At 39.0% G+C, this 16,872-nt stretch overlaps 1 protein-coding gene across 2 annotated transcripts in view; it reads left to right on the forward strand.

The window, feature by feature from the left end:
- Window positions 1-14,864: 14,864 nt before the first annotated feature.
- HPGD (15-hydroxyprostaglandin dehydrogenase) overlaps window positions 14,865-16,872 on the forward strand; it is a 42,050-nt gene continuing 40,042 nt past the window's right edge. Inside the window, exons 1-2 of one of the 2 annotated variants that reach the window (XM_058192471.1) lie at window positions 14,865-15,187; window positions 16,212-16,335. In XM_058192471.1, coding sequence (XP_058048454.1) covers window positions 15,095-15,187; window positions 16,212-16,335 — 217 coding nt within the window. In that variant the 5' untranslated portion in view covers window positions 14,865-15,094. The remainder of the gene's footprint in view (window positions 15,188-16,211; window positions 16,336-16,872) is intronic. The other variant, XM_058192472.1, reaches the window with a different exon arrangement.

The following is a 16,872-nucleotide window of genomic DNA, read 5'->3' on the forward strand; positions in this document are numbered from 1 at the left end:
CCGGAAACCCCCTGACCCTTCAGAAGGGCAGCCCTCGCTCGAGCGCCACCTCATGACAGCGTGCTTGCCCTTCACGTCGGCTCCGGCGTAGTAAGTGACTTCCGGCTGAGCAGCAAGCAAGCGAGGCAGAGAAAGAGCAAGGAAGGCGCCGGGGGGTAACTCCTTTAAGACTTTGAACTTCAACTCCCAGAGTTCCTCAGCCAGCAAAGCTCTGGGAGTTGATTGGTCCACAAGTCTTAAAGGAGGCAAGTTTGAAGATGCCTGGAGGCAGTGAGGCAGCAACAGCGGTGGGGGCAGTAGGGGCAGCGGGGCAGCGGTGGCGGCGGTGGGGGGTGGCAGTGGTGGTGGTGGCGGCAGAGGTGGTGGTGGGGCGGCAACAAACATGGAGGCCAGGGTGAGCGACCGGTGACCAGTTCAGGGGCATGGCCAGCCATCTTTTACTACCGGTTCTGCAAACTACTAAATATTTTTACTACCGGTTCTCCCGAACCAGTGAGAACCAGTATCAACCCACCACTGATGTACATTTAGTGTTAAAAATGTATATAAAATATATTTTCTAGCATATATTATAAAAGTACATTACATTAAATATATAATTCTAATGTATACAATTTCAAATACTTTATAATCATAAAGTTCTTCTTTACATTTAATTCATCATCTTGGTGAAAAATCAGTCCAATCCATTTTTCTCCATAAGGCATAATGTTATATTAGATCAAAATGACCATGATTTACCCCAATGGCAAACAATATCAAATCAAAATGTTAGATTTAACAAGTGAACTTTGAACATTAGTTCAAAGTTGGACAGCAGAACAAGTAGTTACAAAACTGCTATACAATTTGTGGGCTTGTTTTTAAGAGCAAATTAAGACAGAAAAATATATTTTATTTCTGTATATTTTAAAAATAAGTTTGGTCTACCTGTAGAGCAGTGGTGAAATTAAAAAAAAATTCCTACCAGTTCTGTGGGCATGGCTTGGTGGTGGTGGTCCTGTGATTGAATGGGCATGGCCAACTTGACATCACTCACAGCCATGCCCACTCAGTCACATGACCCCCCCCCACCAAGCCATGCCCACAGAACCCGGTACCAATTTTTTTAAAATTTCTATTCTGCCTATTTTCCCCCATCTTGTTGCAAGATGCCTGTAGCCACAGCCTCTTTTTTTCAGTGCGCCTGGAGGCACTTCTTATGCCAAAAGATGCAGCAGCTGCAGGCTTCTTGTAGCAAAAGTTACTGGAGCTGCTCTCCTTCTTAAACACACCACCGCCATTGCCATCCTGTTCCATGCGCTGGCTGTGCACATGCACACCGTTGCTTGCTGCTGCTGAAGAATGATGAATGAACAAATAAACAGTCTAGGGCTAGGGTCATTCTAGTTTGAGGCAAGAATGTTCGGCACAAGAAGCTTCCAGGTGCACCAAAAAAAGGGGCTGTAGCTGCAAGCATCTCACGACAAGGGGGTGAGATGTGGGCTGTCAGGGAGCCCAGCAACAATGGCTCAGTCATGGCTTGCCTTTCCTGGCAGCCAGCCATGGGAGGAAGGTAAGGATGTGTCGCGTGGCAAAGGGAGAGCAGATAGCAGGCAGTGAGCAGGTGGCAGCTCCAGGGCAAGTCTGGAGCCAGGGAATGATGCATTCCCTGACCTGGTCGAGGCAGGCGGCGAGTGGGCAGTGGCTCTAGGGCAAGGCCAGAGCCAGGTAATTATGCATTCCCCAACCTGGTCGAGGTGGGCAGCAAGTGAGCGGTGGCCCCCGGGTCTTGGGGAATCACATGTCCCTGGGCCCCAGCCCCTGACCCAAGGCGAAGGATGAGAGGGTGGCATACATTGCTTACCTTCAGTGAGCTGAACGGGCGAAGTGACTGGTGAGGTGAGTAGCTGGACTACATGGCAAAGGGAACTTATATAGGGTGAGGTTGGGTGGGTGGGCCAAGCAGCCGGAAGCGCCGAGTGGCCAGAAGCGGTGAGCAAGATGGAAGGGGCAAGCAAGCCGGAAGAGGCAAGTGGGTGACCAAGTGACCGGGTGGGCGTGGTCAGGGCCACCAGGGATGATTGCTACTGGTTCAGCCAACCGATGCCAATCATCTCTACTGGTTCACCCGAACTGGTCCGAATCGTAGGATTTCACCCCTGGTCTAGGGTTAGGGTCATTCTGGTTTGGGGCAAGAATGTTGAGCTTTGTAGGCCCAAGTGTCATTCTACATTTTTATTAACGAAATGTCTTGCTTCAGTTCATATCTCATTCTAAAAAATGACACATGTAGCAGTTAACCATAGCCACATATGAAAACTGCTGTAGACACCATTTGCTGGAGCAGAAGGGTTTCACTGTTTTAGTTTATGAGTCATTATACTTTCAAGCTAACTAGCTAGCCTTAATCTTTTAAGACTACCTGGGCCATCTTGAAGGAAAAGGGGGAAATCCTTCTCATGAGATTTGGCTAAATGGATTTGGTATGTTACATCACCCTATGACCTTGGCAGTTTTGTTCTTGGTTGTTGTGAGGAGCTTTATCCACAACAGAGAATCTTATCTGTGAGGTTAGTCCGGAAGTAGAACTGGAACTACTGCTATATATTATCCTCCTAAAAGGGTCCTTCCATTGCTACTTTATCTCATTGCAAGATTGAAATGGATTTATCTAGGCTCCTAATTCTAGACAATTTTAATATCCTAAGTGTGGGGCTGGACACAGTTTGGAAATTCATGACTCCGTAACAGTCTTGGTCTTAAAGGAGAGATGTGAATGGATACTTGAATTTTTTCCCCATCAAACTTTGTCATCAACTGATCACTTACTTGTGCCAATGGACTTGATTTCAGAGAGTTGGAACCATTTAAAATACAATAGTCCATCTTAGAAATTTCAGAAAGCTGACACAGTTCTCTGTGATGTTACTTCCAAAATGAGGAATGAGATGGGAAAGTGGATTCAGGTAGTAATCAGTAGTTATATAAAGGAGGGAGAGTTCTCGTTGCCTTGAAACAGGTGCTGGATGCCTATTCCTCAAAGGCTAGTTCTGGATCCAATTTTACTAGGCAACTACTGGCATATTTCTAATTTCCACCTCTTGGGAAGGTTACTGAAAAGGCAGTAGGCAACAAATTATAGAGAATATTGGAGGATATGGATTAATTGGACCTGTGGTACTCTGGATTTAGATATCGACATGGAATGGAATTTGCTTCTTTTTGATTAAATGCCTGGAAATTATATAAATATGGAAAGGAAATCTAAAGGAATCACAAGACAGGGGATGGGAATAAATATATAAAATATAGAAACTCCCAGCTAGGTATACTGTTAAATTATTATTTGAGAGCTTACAAAGACCATTTTACAAATGATACTGATATTAAGAATGGGTTGGAAAACATGTCTCATATTCACCCAAACATTTCAAATGGTAGAATATCAAGAATATATTGTAGCAAGGATTATTCAAAGCAGCCTGTAAAAGAATAGTAGCAGCTGAAATAACACAGCAATGTGGAAGGAAATTCAGAAGGGTTAATTTGGTCTTTCTCTATTTCATCCTTCTTGATTTATGATAAACTTCCGTCTCCTATAATTTTTTTTTAATATTTACAAAAATATATCCACAAATAAATGATAATACAAGCTTTCCTTATAACCTTTCTCCATATTAATTTTTTTTTCTTCGTAAGGTGAGAAAATAATGTTCTCTTTAAGTCAAAAGCAAGCTAAAGATTTGGGGTAGGAAATTTTCCTGCTTACACTAATTAATCATAAAAGTATTCAATTGGATCAAAGTATCAAATATGTAGTTTAATACTATAACTTATTTTTAAAACTTTAGTTTTACAAATCAAGAGTCTACTCTCAATGGTTTTGGTGAGGCCTGCTTGCAAACAAGACTCTTTGGTTGGAGTGAAATATATATTCCTTTCTGCTATATAACATAAATGTAATTAATGTTTAAAACATACACACACACACATCCTAATTACAAACCTGAAGTTTAAAATCAGAAGGAAGAAGTGAAGGCCACATTGAATGGGACAATTCACCACAGCCAACTCACCGCAGCCAACAGACATTGCCATGGGACAATTTAACAATTCAATTTAATCATGTAAATTAAAATTTAAAAATATTTTAATTTTTATCATTTATATTTCATTCTGTCCCTCCATTTGTATCCCTTCTTTAATGATTCTATTCCATCATTTCTTTGGTATCAGTATAATTCTTTAATTAAGAAGACCTACAATGAGTTGTCCCATGGTGAGTTGGCTGCAGAAAGTTGGCCCTGATGAGTTAGCTATGCATAGTAGACCCGTCCCTAATGCTATCAAATTATTGTTCTGGTTATAGATGAAGCCCCAAATGGACTATAATGAGCCATGGTGGTGCAGTGGTTAGAATGCAGTACTGCAGGCTACTTCTGCTGATCACTGGCTGCCAGCAGTTTGGCAGTTTGGCAGATTGAATCTCACCATGCTCAAGGTTGACTCTTCCATCCATCTGAGGTCAGTAAATGAGGACCCAGATTGTTAGGGGCAATATGAAGACTCTGCAAACCACTTAGAGAGGGCTGTAAAGCACTATGAAGCTGTATATAAATCTAATTGTTATTGCTATAAACTAATAGTATATCATCAGAGAAAAGTTGCCATTCAGTTTCAAGCACCAAATCCTGTGCCCTCATGTGTAAATGGGAATATTTAAGCCAGTTATTACAATTATGGCAGATCTTTACATAATCCTTTGACACTTACCTTCTGGTTTGGTTTCAATATTTCATGTTGGTAAACCACTTCAAGAATGATTATCAGAAATAAATGACCTAAAGCAAGATGATGTATAATTTCTTCTGATATGCTACGCCCTGTTCATGAAATAACAACTTAGAATAGAATAGAACAGAATAGAATAGAATAGAACAGGGTAGGCTAGGGTATGGTACAGTACAGTACTGTACAATCTGAAAGTAGGATTAGTTTTCTCCCTCTGAAAATTCCCATCTGAAAATTATGTTGACATTTATATTCATGAATATAACAGAAAAAGCAAATGACAGGAAGTGCAAACAATAAAAGCAAGTAACTGAAATAAGTGAAGGAATATGAAAGTTGTTGTAATTCCATTTTTTAAAAAAGCAGAACTACATGCTTATTCTACTATCTTTTGTTATAGTCATTTCTCATACGAATAAAAATTTAAAAAAACTAGAAACTAGGATCCCATTGATAAAATAGTTCTTTCCTGCAAACATTTGTTGTTTACACATGAAATATGAAAGGGAGTAGGCTAACTCACCCAGTCTTATCACATATTTTTTATTCATGGGTCAACGCCAGAGTCTCCTTGCCTTGGCTTTAAGGTGGCCTACTTACACAGTTAAAGTTCCATTTTGGTGGAACTTTAGTGAAGAAAGCTGAAGCCTTGAAGTGGTACTTTCCAACATAATAAAAAACAGTATCTCCTATGCAAACTTTCTATGTCAATCACATGAAGGACAAATGCTGGTGACCTATAATGTTTCATTTGATCCACTGAATTACTGTCCCCTTCAATTTGGTGTAAGAGCTGTATCTTCATCAGGTCATTTCTGCTTTGGCTGCCAAAGCAACCATGTACATGCAGGGAAGGATACTGCAAAATCACCATTTCCTCCTGATCAGCTGAGACTCAGGAGGCAGAGAATAGATGGGGGGAGGGGGGCAGTCAGAGGGGATATTTACAGTTCTCTGAACTACTCAAAATTTCCACTATCGGTTCTCCAGAACTGGTCAGAACCTGCTGAATACCACCTCTGGTGTGTCTGTCTGTCTCTCCCCCTCTCTCCCCCTCTCACTGTATCTCTCCCCCTCCCTTCCTCCCCCCCTCCCCCCCTCTCTCCCTCCCCCTCATTCTCCCTCTCATTCTCTCTCTCTCTTTCTTTCTCTCTCTCTCTCACTCTTCATTCCTTGAATTGCAGGCCGCCCTTCTCTCTTTTTCACCCACCAACCCCAGTTGCCACATCTTGCTAACTTGTCTTGCTAACTCTCCCTTCCCACGTACTACTCGTGCCCTTGCTTAGGATATTTTGGGATGCTTTAATTGATTGTGTGCTATGAGGATTCTATGTGATTGTAATAGTCTATTGGTGGTTTTTGAGATGTTTTTGATGTATGGCACTGTTATTCTTTTTATGGCTTGTGTTGGTTGTGCTATATTGGGCTGAGTAATGGTCAGGCACTTTTTGATGAAGTTGTGTGGATATCCGCATGCAGCTGTGTTTTGTGGTGATAAGTAAGATGACTAACAAGGATAAAGTTGGAATGCCAGGTTATATAGTAGGAGGATTAGCTAATAGGACTGGCATTCAACAGATTCTTAGGCCACCTGAAGATATATTAGAAGAAGAAGAAGAAATCTGTCCAGGTAGAAAGTTGCTTGTAGTAGTGGCACTGGGATAAGGCAAGGCTTTTTTCTGCCTTGGAGAACAGTCAAAGATGTATGGTGAATTGTGAATAAGACAGTCAGAAGAAGGTATGGTTTTTCTAGGACAAAGAAGGATTAGTCATTTGATTGTAGTTTTAAGTTTTAGCCCAATTGTCTCTTTTCTGATTCTGGGAGACCTCAGTTTGTGTTACTGATTGATTTTAGAGAGACAATACTCATCCATGAGTTGACCATGGATGAACAAGCTGATCTGGAATGTATTTCTAAACCTGATTGGGAGAGGCAGAAATATGGCATGAAATTTGCCTTGCAGGTTTCAGGTGTTTCAACATCAACAACTCCCAAGTTACAGAGAGAGGGTAATAATCCTCTGAGACACACTTGCTTTGATTGGAAGCCAACTAAGAGATACTTAGTAAATTTATTATTATTTAAAATAATAGTTTATTAATTGTTATTATTAGTTATTATTTATTAAATTTTTATACTGCCCTTCTCCCAAAGGACTCAGGGCGGTGTACAGCCAAAGAGAAAACACAGGATATATACAATTAAAACCAATATTTAAAACATAGCAAATTACAAAAAGGCTGAAAATTAAAATTTTAAATTTAAATTTAAGTTTAGTTTACTTTATTGATTAGCCTTTGTCCCATTATTATTATTGTAATTTTAATTATTTAATTGCAGTATTAAGTAATCTGCTGTATGAGAATGTTTACTAATCACCTTAAGATCTATATGTACTATGGTTGTTCCAATAAACCCATGTCCAGGGAAGAAGCAAAACTGGGTGTACTAACTCTACTTTATTGTAAGGTTACATAACAGAAACTTGCAAGGCTGAAATCCCCTTCTCTCCTTTTACTCTCTGAAAAACAAGAGTTCATTTGAAATACTTCACATGAGGTGGGGGGGAGAGAGAGAGAGAGAGAGAGACTACAGCGTCCTTCTGTAGACTGAGATAGCTTTTACATATCTGTTATCTACAGGTGAAACTCAAAAAAATTAGAATTTTTGATGATTATGGCTGACAAATTCACAATCCAGAAAATTAGAATATTGTGAAAAGGTTCAATATTCTAGGCTCAAAGTGTCCCACTCTAGTTAGCTAATTAAGCCATAACACCTGCAAAGGGTTCCTGAGCCTTTAAATGGCCTCCAAGTCTGGTTCAGTAGGAATCACATCATGGGAAAGACTTCTGACCCGACAGTTGTGCAGAAAACCATCATTGACACCCTCCATAAGGAGAGAAAGCCTCAAAAGGTAATTGCAAAAGAAGTTGGATGTTCCCAAAATGCTGTATCAAAGCACATTAATAGAAAATCATGTGGAAGGGAAATGTGTGGAAGAGAAAGGTGCACAAGCAGCAGGGATGACCACAGCCTGGAGAGGATTGTCAGGAAAAGGCCATTCAAAAATGTTGGGGACTTTCACAAGGAGTGGACTGAGGCTGGAGTCAGTGCATCAAGAGCCACCACACACAGACGGATCCTGGACATGGGCTTCAAATGTCATATTCCTCTTGTCAAGCCATTCCTGAACAACAAACAACATCAGAAGCGTCTTACCTGGGCTAAAGAAAAAAAGAACTGGTCTGTTGCTCAGTGGTCCAAAGTCTTTTTTTCTGATGAGAGCAACTTTTGCATCTCATTTGGAAACCAAGGACCCAAAGTCTAGGGGAAGAATGGAGAGGTACACACTGCAAGATGTTTGAAGTCCAGTGTGAAGTTTCCAGTGTCTGTGTTGATTTGGGGAGCCATGTCATCTGCTGGTGTTGGTCCACTGTGCTTCATTAAGTCCAGGGTCAATGCAGCCATCTACTAGGAGATTTTGGAGCACTTCATGCTTCCTTCTGCAGACGAGCTTTATGGGGATGCTACCTTCATTTTCCAGCAGGATTTGGCACCTGCCCACACTGCTAAAAGTATCAAAACCTGGTTCAATGCCCATGGGATTACTGTGCTTGATTGGCCAGCAAACTCGCCTGACCTGAACCCCATAGAGAATCTATGGGGCATTGCCAAGAGAAAGATGAGAGACATGAGACCAAACAATGCAGAAGAGCTGAAGGCCACTATTGAAGCATCCTGGACTTTCATAGCAGTGCCACAGCAGTGCCACAGGCTGATAGCATCCATGCCATGCCGCATTGAGGCAGTAATTGATGCAAAAGGAGCCCAAACCAAGTACTGATTACATATGCATGCTTATACTTTTCAGAGGTCTGATATTGTTCTATGTACAATTTTTGTTTTATTGATTTCATGTAATATTCTAAGATTGTGAATTTGGGGTTTTTATGAGCTGTAAGCCATAATCATCAAAATTATGATAAATCAAGGCTTAAACTATCTTGCTTTGCATGTAATGAGTGTATCTCATATATTAGTTTCACCTTTTAAGTTGCATTGCTGAAATAAATGAACTTTTGCACTATATTCTAATTTTTTGAGTTTCACCTGTAGATCATACGATCTACAGTTAAACTTTGTACCTGAATAGGTCAATAAAAGACGTATCTGCTAGGCTTAGCTTTTGGGGAATACAGGTTGGACTGCCCTATCCTACTACATACTGTTTGAAAGAAGCATATTCCAAAAGAAATAAATTGTCCTTCATTTTGCTTTCAGATCCTGTGTTATTTTTACAAATGTTGGGTGCAATGAAGAGCAAGAAAGATGATAAAAGGTCTGGAGCTAGATATGTCTAGTCTATAGAAGATATGTCTAGTCTATAGAAGAGAAGGATTAGTAGGACATGAAAAGTACTTGAGGAGTATTCTAGTACTTGAGGAGCTGTCACAGAGAAGAGGGGATTGACTCATTCTCCAAGGCACCAGAGGGCAAGACAAGAAGTGGTGGGCTAGATGATCCTGCAGATACTCAATCTTAAAACAAGGGGAGAAAAAATGCTTTTGCAGCAGCAATCCCTTACCTTGTAGCAGCTAATTGCCTGAGATCAAGCTAGCCCTCACGCTTTTAAATTTTAGAAATTAGCTAAAAACCATAATCTTCCGCAGTGCTTTGAGAGTTGGGTTTTAATGTATTATAGGAGAAAATTTTAAAAACTTAATAATTTCAACATATATGCAATAATCAATTGCAACATTGCAAGGAAGAAACGAGAAAAATATAGTGAGAAGTTTGCTTCTGACAAGGAAATTAATTTTGGCTGCTATCAAAAATGTTATTCTGGATTCACTTTCTCTTCTAAATTCCCATATTCCTACATGCTCTGGAAATTAGCACAGGAAGGCTTCTAGAAAAAGGGAGTGTAATTTTCTGTTTGTTTACACCATCTATCTGGGAATTTGAGCTCAAAATCCTTGACTTCACAAATAGAAACTGTTTATCTTGACTACAGAATCTGTTCTGGAGCAGCTTATATTTTATTTCTGGTTTTGTGGAAAAAGAGGATGTTAAGAAGCGTGACACAATTAAGTTTTTGGTAGGATCCTCAGCTTCACTGTCTCATCTGTTTCTTCACCCCTGGAACTGGGAACTTACAACAGTTCTGCAATGATTCAAAACATCCAAAATTGCTTTCTGCAGCTCTGCTGCTTCAGTACTTTACACTTTTGGCCAAGTTGGGAAGAAAAGAAAAGAAAAAGAAAAAGAAAAGAAAAGAAAAGAAAGCAAAACAAAAGAGAAGAAAGAAATCCAGCAGAGTATAAATCTACTCACATGCTTATCTCCTGATCAGAGATATAGAGAGTAAGTAACTTAATAGTGAATTTAGAGATGCTTCAACTCTTAGGGGGTTCCAATTCATTTTGACCATACTGTTTGTATGTTTGTCACATACTGAAATTGTTCATCCTCCTGGACAATCAAAAAGACCCTGCCTACCAATTCAAAGATCAGGTGCCATCCTGATATTGGAGTAGCCTTCATGAAGGACTGGACAAAAAGAGGGTTTTATTTTTATTTCTTTTATTTATTTCATCAAGCATGTATTTTATGACAGTACAAGTGTAAATATAATTATAAATACAAGTAAAGGATACTAATAAAAGAAAACATTACGACAGGGATGGTAGGCATGCTGGTGCGCTCATGCATGTACCTTACAGACTTCTTAGGAATGGGGTGAGGTCTACAGTAGACATTCTAAGGTTAAAGATTTGGGGATTTGGGTTTTGTTCCATATTGTTTCAAATTCTGGTATTTTGCAATTGATCTTTTGTTGTTGATGATTTCTCTTGCCAGCCATTAGACTTGAGACAGGCATTAGCTAAGAACATTTTAGGCCAAATTCTATCTCGTTACAAATAGTTTGAGCCCCTTGTTGAAGGAAGTTCTAATAAAGGAGAGGCAAGCATGTTCAGAGATTGAACGTAAGGGTGCACTATTGCTTTATGAAATGACATTGGTTGGGGTCAAAGATAAGCTTGGAGGCTGAAATTTCTTGATGAGACAATTTCTGCATATCAAGGCAGCCCTTCTTTCATCTAATTTCCTACAATAACTAATCTGTATTTTTAATTGATTTGTTAAGTAGTATTTAGTAGTGAGATTTCCATCTCTGCTTCATATTATCCTTAAGTTATTTGAATTTCAATATGTCCACCTACCAAATAAGACTGCCTTGTCCTAGACCTAGATAATTACATATATTGTGTGCTGGTTTGTACCACCAGAAATAAATTGAAGGTTTTCATACAACTGAAATCCCCTTAGAATAACCTCTTTGACCCATCAAGTTAATTACTGTCCAAACATTTTATATTACTATAAGGTCACAAGATATTACATTAGAAGCAATTCAGAATGATCAACCATCATGCTGGGGTTGTCTGCTCTAAGAATACTAAGGTAAAGGTTCCCCTCACACATACCTGTTAGTCGTTCTTGACTCTAGGGGGTGGTGCTCATCTCTGTTTCAAAGCTGAAGAGCCAGTGCTGTCCGAAGACGTCTCCGTGATCATGTGGTCGGCATGACTCAATGCCAAAGGCGCACGGAACGCTGTTACCTTCCCACCAAAGGTGGTCCCTATTTTTCTACTTGCATTTTTTATGTGCTTTTGAACTGCTAGGTTGGCAGAAGCTGGGACAAGTAATGGGAACTCACCCTGTTATATGGCAGTAGGGATTCAAACTGCTGAACTGTCGATCTTTTGATCAACAAGCTATGAGTCTTAACCACTGAGCTACTGTGTCCCTGTAAGAATACTAATACAATATTCTACAATGTAGAAATTTAGTAGATAATAACTAAATTTAACAAGAATACTAATACAATATGTTAAATTTAGTTACTATCTACTAAATTTCTACTTTGCAGAATCTAAATACTATGCAGCTTTGCTTATCCAGCTTTACACAGAATTCAAATATATGCATTGTCTGTGCGGCATTTCAAGCCATGTATGTATATATGAAATGTATATGCCTCCCATCACACTCTGAAAAGGAATTCTGAGTGGTTTACAATTAAAACACAAATATCAAAACACAAATATCAAAATACTAAGAACATATACACAACTTAAAAATCAAAGGCAAGGATGGTACCAAGGTGACATCATCCCTATTAATCCACCATTGGGGGAAATATCAGAAAAGTTTATATTGTTACAGATTTTGTTAAAATGAATCAATTGCTAATAGTTCTTTGCTGAACTCAGGTTTTGGTTGTTTTTGAAAACTATGAAAAATATACTGGTAACTGTTTTTCATAAGTTTGCTATTGGCATTTCAAAGCATTATTGTTAATTATATTCTTGACAGCTATGTCAGCTATTTTTTTAGCTTTGGAATGAAAAATGAAAAGACAAAGAAGTTATTAAAAATTGCCATTGTTCCCTATAGTAGAACATTAGAAATATTTGAAGTTTTCTTCCATTAGAACACAATCAACTTGAAACATTCCAATAGAAAATTTAAGTGGAGTTGTGCTGTTCTAAACTAAGGCAAAACTTGTTTGCTTTTATTTTCTGAACATTCCTACACCATTAATAAACTTTAATTCTGTAGTTGTTATGGAACTTTATCCTACCATTCACAATAATATATCCAAACCACAAGTTATTCATTAAGATAGGAAAAGCCTGTTTATACTTGAGGAAATATTGTTGAATTCGAAGATAACTTTTTGATGTTGTAAGAGTTTAACAGTAACAAAGTTGGAAGGGACCTTGGAGGTCATCTAATCTGCTCATGCAGGAGACCTGTACTAGGGACTTGAACCGCTGAACTGCCAACCTTTCTGATCGACAAGCTCAGTGTCTTAGCCACTGAGCCACCTAGTCAGGCTAATTTCCCAAGTAACCATTCAGCCAAGATGTATATATGTATAAAGCATATACCCCATCAAAGCAATTGAAAAATACTGTTGTGATTCCCAGATAATCCAACAATTAAAATTCATGCAGGATATAATAGTTTCAATGAGTGTGATTGCTACTTAGCAAAATCCAGGGATTCTCATAATGGAAACAAGCCCTTCCTTCAATTCTTTAATTCATTCCTCAAAATAAATATTTTGTGAAATAAAAAAATAAGGAAGAGCCAAAAAATATAAATTATATTACTCAAATGAAGTGGCTCTAAGTAATAAACACTGCCCCCGCCTCAAACAATTATTTAAGGGAGAAAAAGCCACTTTACTATTTTGTCACCCAGAACTGTGAATAATGCTTTAAAATATAATGGCATAGTTAGATTTAGAAAGCTGTGCACTTTACTATACTATTTGCCTAACTGCTGATCAGCTGTTGGTAGCTTTGTTTTGACTGCAAGTTAAGAACTGTTTTAAAATTTTGTGTGCTGGACAGCTGATCTATAGAATAATGAAGGTAGCACTTCTCCTATATTTTTAGCCCTACAGTAGCATTGTTTGGGTAGTAGATTTTGTGCCTTTTTGACAGAACATTATATCTGCCTGGCTTCATCAGACATTTGCTCTCTTCCCTCATCATCCTGTTCAATAGGCTTGGAGAAATATGGTTTTGATGGTGTGCTAAAATTGTAGAAGTGTATTCCTACCAGTTCATGTTCAGAAAAGTGGACAGCAACAGACCCAAAGAATTTAAGCAATACTTTAGTTGAACCATGGGAAAAGATTCTGAGTAGCACATTTGAACATCCAGGATTGCCTCTATACCTCTGATATTTTTTTACTATCCTGTGAAGTTATCATTTTTCTCCAGCATCCTTTTTATGACACTAAACTTGACTCTTCTATTGTTTCCAGTAGAGATGAGAGACTTAAAACCAAGAAATTTTCCATTTTATTCCATTTCATTATTTTTATTTCTATTTTAAAACAGTTGTGTTACCTTATAATTTCTACAGGAAATATTCTAAAACTGGACATTTGGCACCTTTAAAATATATCGTTTGAAACTGAATATGGGAGACTTAGTGATCAGTTCTTTTTCCAAATCTCTTTTTTCTTTCAAGAGATCAAAAAAGAGATCAAAGGTATCAGCTCTTTTGAAAAAGTATGCATATGGGAACGTGAAACTAAAAACAGCCCTGCTTAAGGCTAAGGCCCATCTTAGTTTAGCATTCTCAGAGTGCTAATTAGTTGTGTTGTGTCTAATGCTACTTGAAGGCATGCTGTTACCTAGAGGTAACACTGAAACTTTTAAGACCATTGATAGACATCTATGAATTTATCAGTGACCTCAGCTAAAGTAAAATTTGAGAAATTAAGCTTTAACTTGAATTATTAGAACATCAGTTCATACTACCAGTGGAACATGCTGACAGATAGCCCTATTTCCTTCCTAGGTTAATGTTTAAAAATGAACAGAATAAAGGGGCAAAATTATCAAAGAATGAAATTTTACATTTTCATTTGAATGATCCAAGCAGCCTTCTCTGTTTCAGGATCAAAGTAAGATTTCAAAACGTGGCATCCTCGATATGTACAAGTTGGTGGCCATAATGCTGTTCCAGAGCTATACTACCGCGATCAATCAGCAACATAACTTTACTTTTAGTAGCCCTCATTTGATTCAAAGGTCACTTTCCATGGTCAGCCACATAATGGTGGCTAATGGACTAATATCAGCATGAATTTTAAATCACAAAGAGCTGGCTCTAATTTTCTTCAGGACTATTTAATTTTTCCCCCCACAGAATCTATTCCTTGATTTATTTATCAGACATTTTTTATAACATTTGGAGATGGACCCGGGTAGGTCAATGACCCTTCTGCATGCTCTTTCATTTTTAGGGCTCTTCATTTTACATAAATGTCTTCTTTCAAAGCTTTGTTCTAACCAGATGGTTCATTCCTTCCTGGAGGGCAGGAATAGCCTAAGGCATTTGTTGGCTCATCAAAATGAGGCGTAGGAAGAGCGAGATGAAATGGGAAGGGGACGAGACGACAAAGATAGGCTGCTTCTTTATCTCCGGAAAGAAACAAAACACAGAGCCCGACACACGAAATTCAGCCTGGGGACAGCCAGCCGGACAGTCACCAGAAGGGGAAGCCGCGAGTGGAGGTGCAGGGAGGGAGGGACAAAGGGAGGCAACTTCAGTGCAGGTGACACCAACTTCGGCTTGCACGGGTTGGATTCAGTTTTCCTTCAGAACTCCGAGCCTGGAGGCTGTGGGGAGGTTAATACCAGCAGCCGAAGGAAATCGCCGGAGCGGCCGCGCAACTACAGGGAGCCGGCAACGACCCTCGTGGACGAAAGTGCAAAGAGAAGCAAAATGCACCTGAAGGACAAAGTGGCTCTGGTCACTGGGGCAGCTCAGGGCATAGGCAAAGCCTTCGTCGAAGCTCTGTTGGAAAAGGGTTGTAAGGTAAGGGCGCCAACTGCGCGCTGCTCGAGCACAGTGGAGGTGGAGTAGCTGGGGGGGGGGGGAGGGGGCAGAAAAGGTTCGCTATCACTGGCAGCCAGTCCACTCCTGCGTTGCTAGCCTTCTCACCCGCGCTGTGGAGCAATGATAGAAGTTCCTCTCGGAGTTCGTAGGATCAAACTGGCTCCTCCTTTTTCTTGAACATGCAAGTACCTCGGAGCTATTGGCTTTGTCTCTCCAGCACTGCGAGATCCGCAGCTGCTCTCTCTCTTTTTGGGGGGGGGGGAGGGAGGGAGGGAGGGAGGGAGGGAGGTGGAGCGGGTTAGAAGCGACAGAATGGATGGTGCCAGTTTCAAAGTGAAGCATATTTGTTGATATGTTCGGATAATGGATAAAATCTTCCTTTAATTCTCTTTCGAGAAGGGGCAATATAAAACACATTACTGTACTTTCCTGGGCCTATTTGAAGTAGGGTTTGGTGTTTGTATTCACAGTTTCTAATTTTAAAATTATTTTAACATGCATTGATAAAAATAGACATGCATGTTTTCTCCAAATCTCTGAAAACACTACTCTTCCATATAGATAGGCTGATAATGTATTCCATGTGCACTTAATGTCAAGCGAAATTCAACTGGCTGGCTTTCAGGAAACTTTATATTCCTTCATTTTTTATGTTGTAAAATCTAGAACTTCTAGGGAGTGACACATTTCAAACAGTTGAAACTTACTTAGCCTCCCTTTGAAATGCCTTTGAGGATTTATGTCCTCAAATAAGTTATATAATTCAAAATGGTGAGGTAATATGCTTCCAATTTCTACCACATTTGTTTCATATAAAGCTTCATGTTTGTACAAATGTAGATATTATATCAGCTAATCACTAGTCTCTAAAACAGCCCTTCTTTCTTTCTATCTCTCTCTGTTTTATGTCTATCAAAAGTATAACTAATTTTTTATGTCTTCTATGTCAGGATATGCACCTAATTTCAAAGGTCTGTGTGCAACACTGTTTCCTTTTTCCTAGGTGGCACTTGTGGATCTGAATGCAGATGCCGGCAAAGTCAGCAAAGATGCCTTTGATAAGCAGTATGATCCACAGAGAACTATCTTCATTCCTTGTGATGTTTCAAATGAAGAAAAACTTAAAGGTTAGAAGTTTTTTTCTAAAAGGATTTTAATGCCTTATTTTAAATGTCATGAAGCTGAAATAATAACAAGTCTTGATCTCCATCTAGTCGAACAGATACATGTTGTTATTTCAGTTTGCAAATACAGTCTGCTACCTTAATAAGCCAGGGAAAAATGCTGAAATCTCCTGCCATTTATTATATGGAAAATCTATTTATGATAAATAATTTTTGCTAAAAGGTCCAAAATTTATACACAGCTAATAGATGATAATCAAATTGAACAGGTCATGACCTTGAAGTACTTAGCAGTATAGTTTTATTTTTATTTCCAGTATACATGGAGGTGACATTAGAACATGTTACAGGGATAGTAAGAAGTTGTGCCATGTCAGCATTAGAATTCTGTACAGTAAGAAAATCATATAGATTTGTAGCCTTAAATATATTCTTTTAAAAAAAAACAAGGGGAGAGGGAGAAAGAGATGAGGGCTGGGGCTAGGGGGTTAGAATTTCAAACTATTAAAAAGAATGCAATCTAAATTCTAAACAATATTT

Source organism: Ahaetulla prasina, chromosome 8 (assembly GCF_028640845.1).
Source record: "Ahaetulla prasina isolate Xishuangbanna chromosome 8, ASM2864084v1, whole genome shotgun sequence".
Taxonomy (NCBI): Eukaryota; Metazoa; Chordata; class Lepidosauria; order Squamata; family Colubridae; genus Ahaetulla; species Ahaetulla prasina.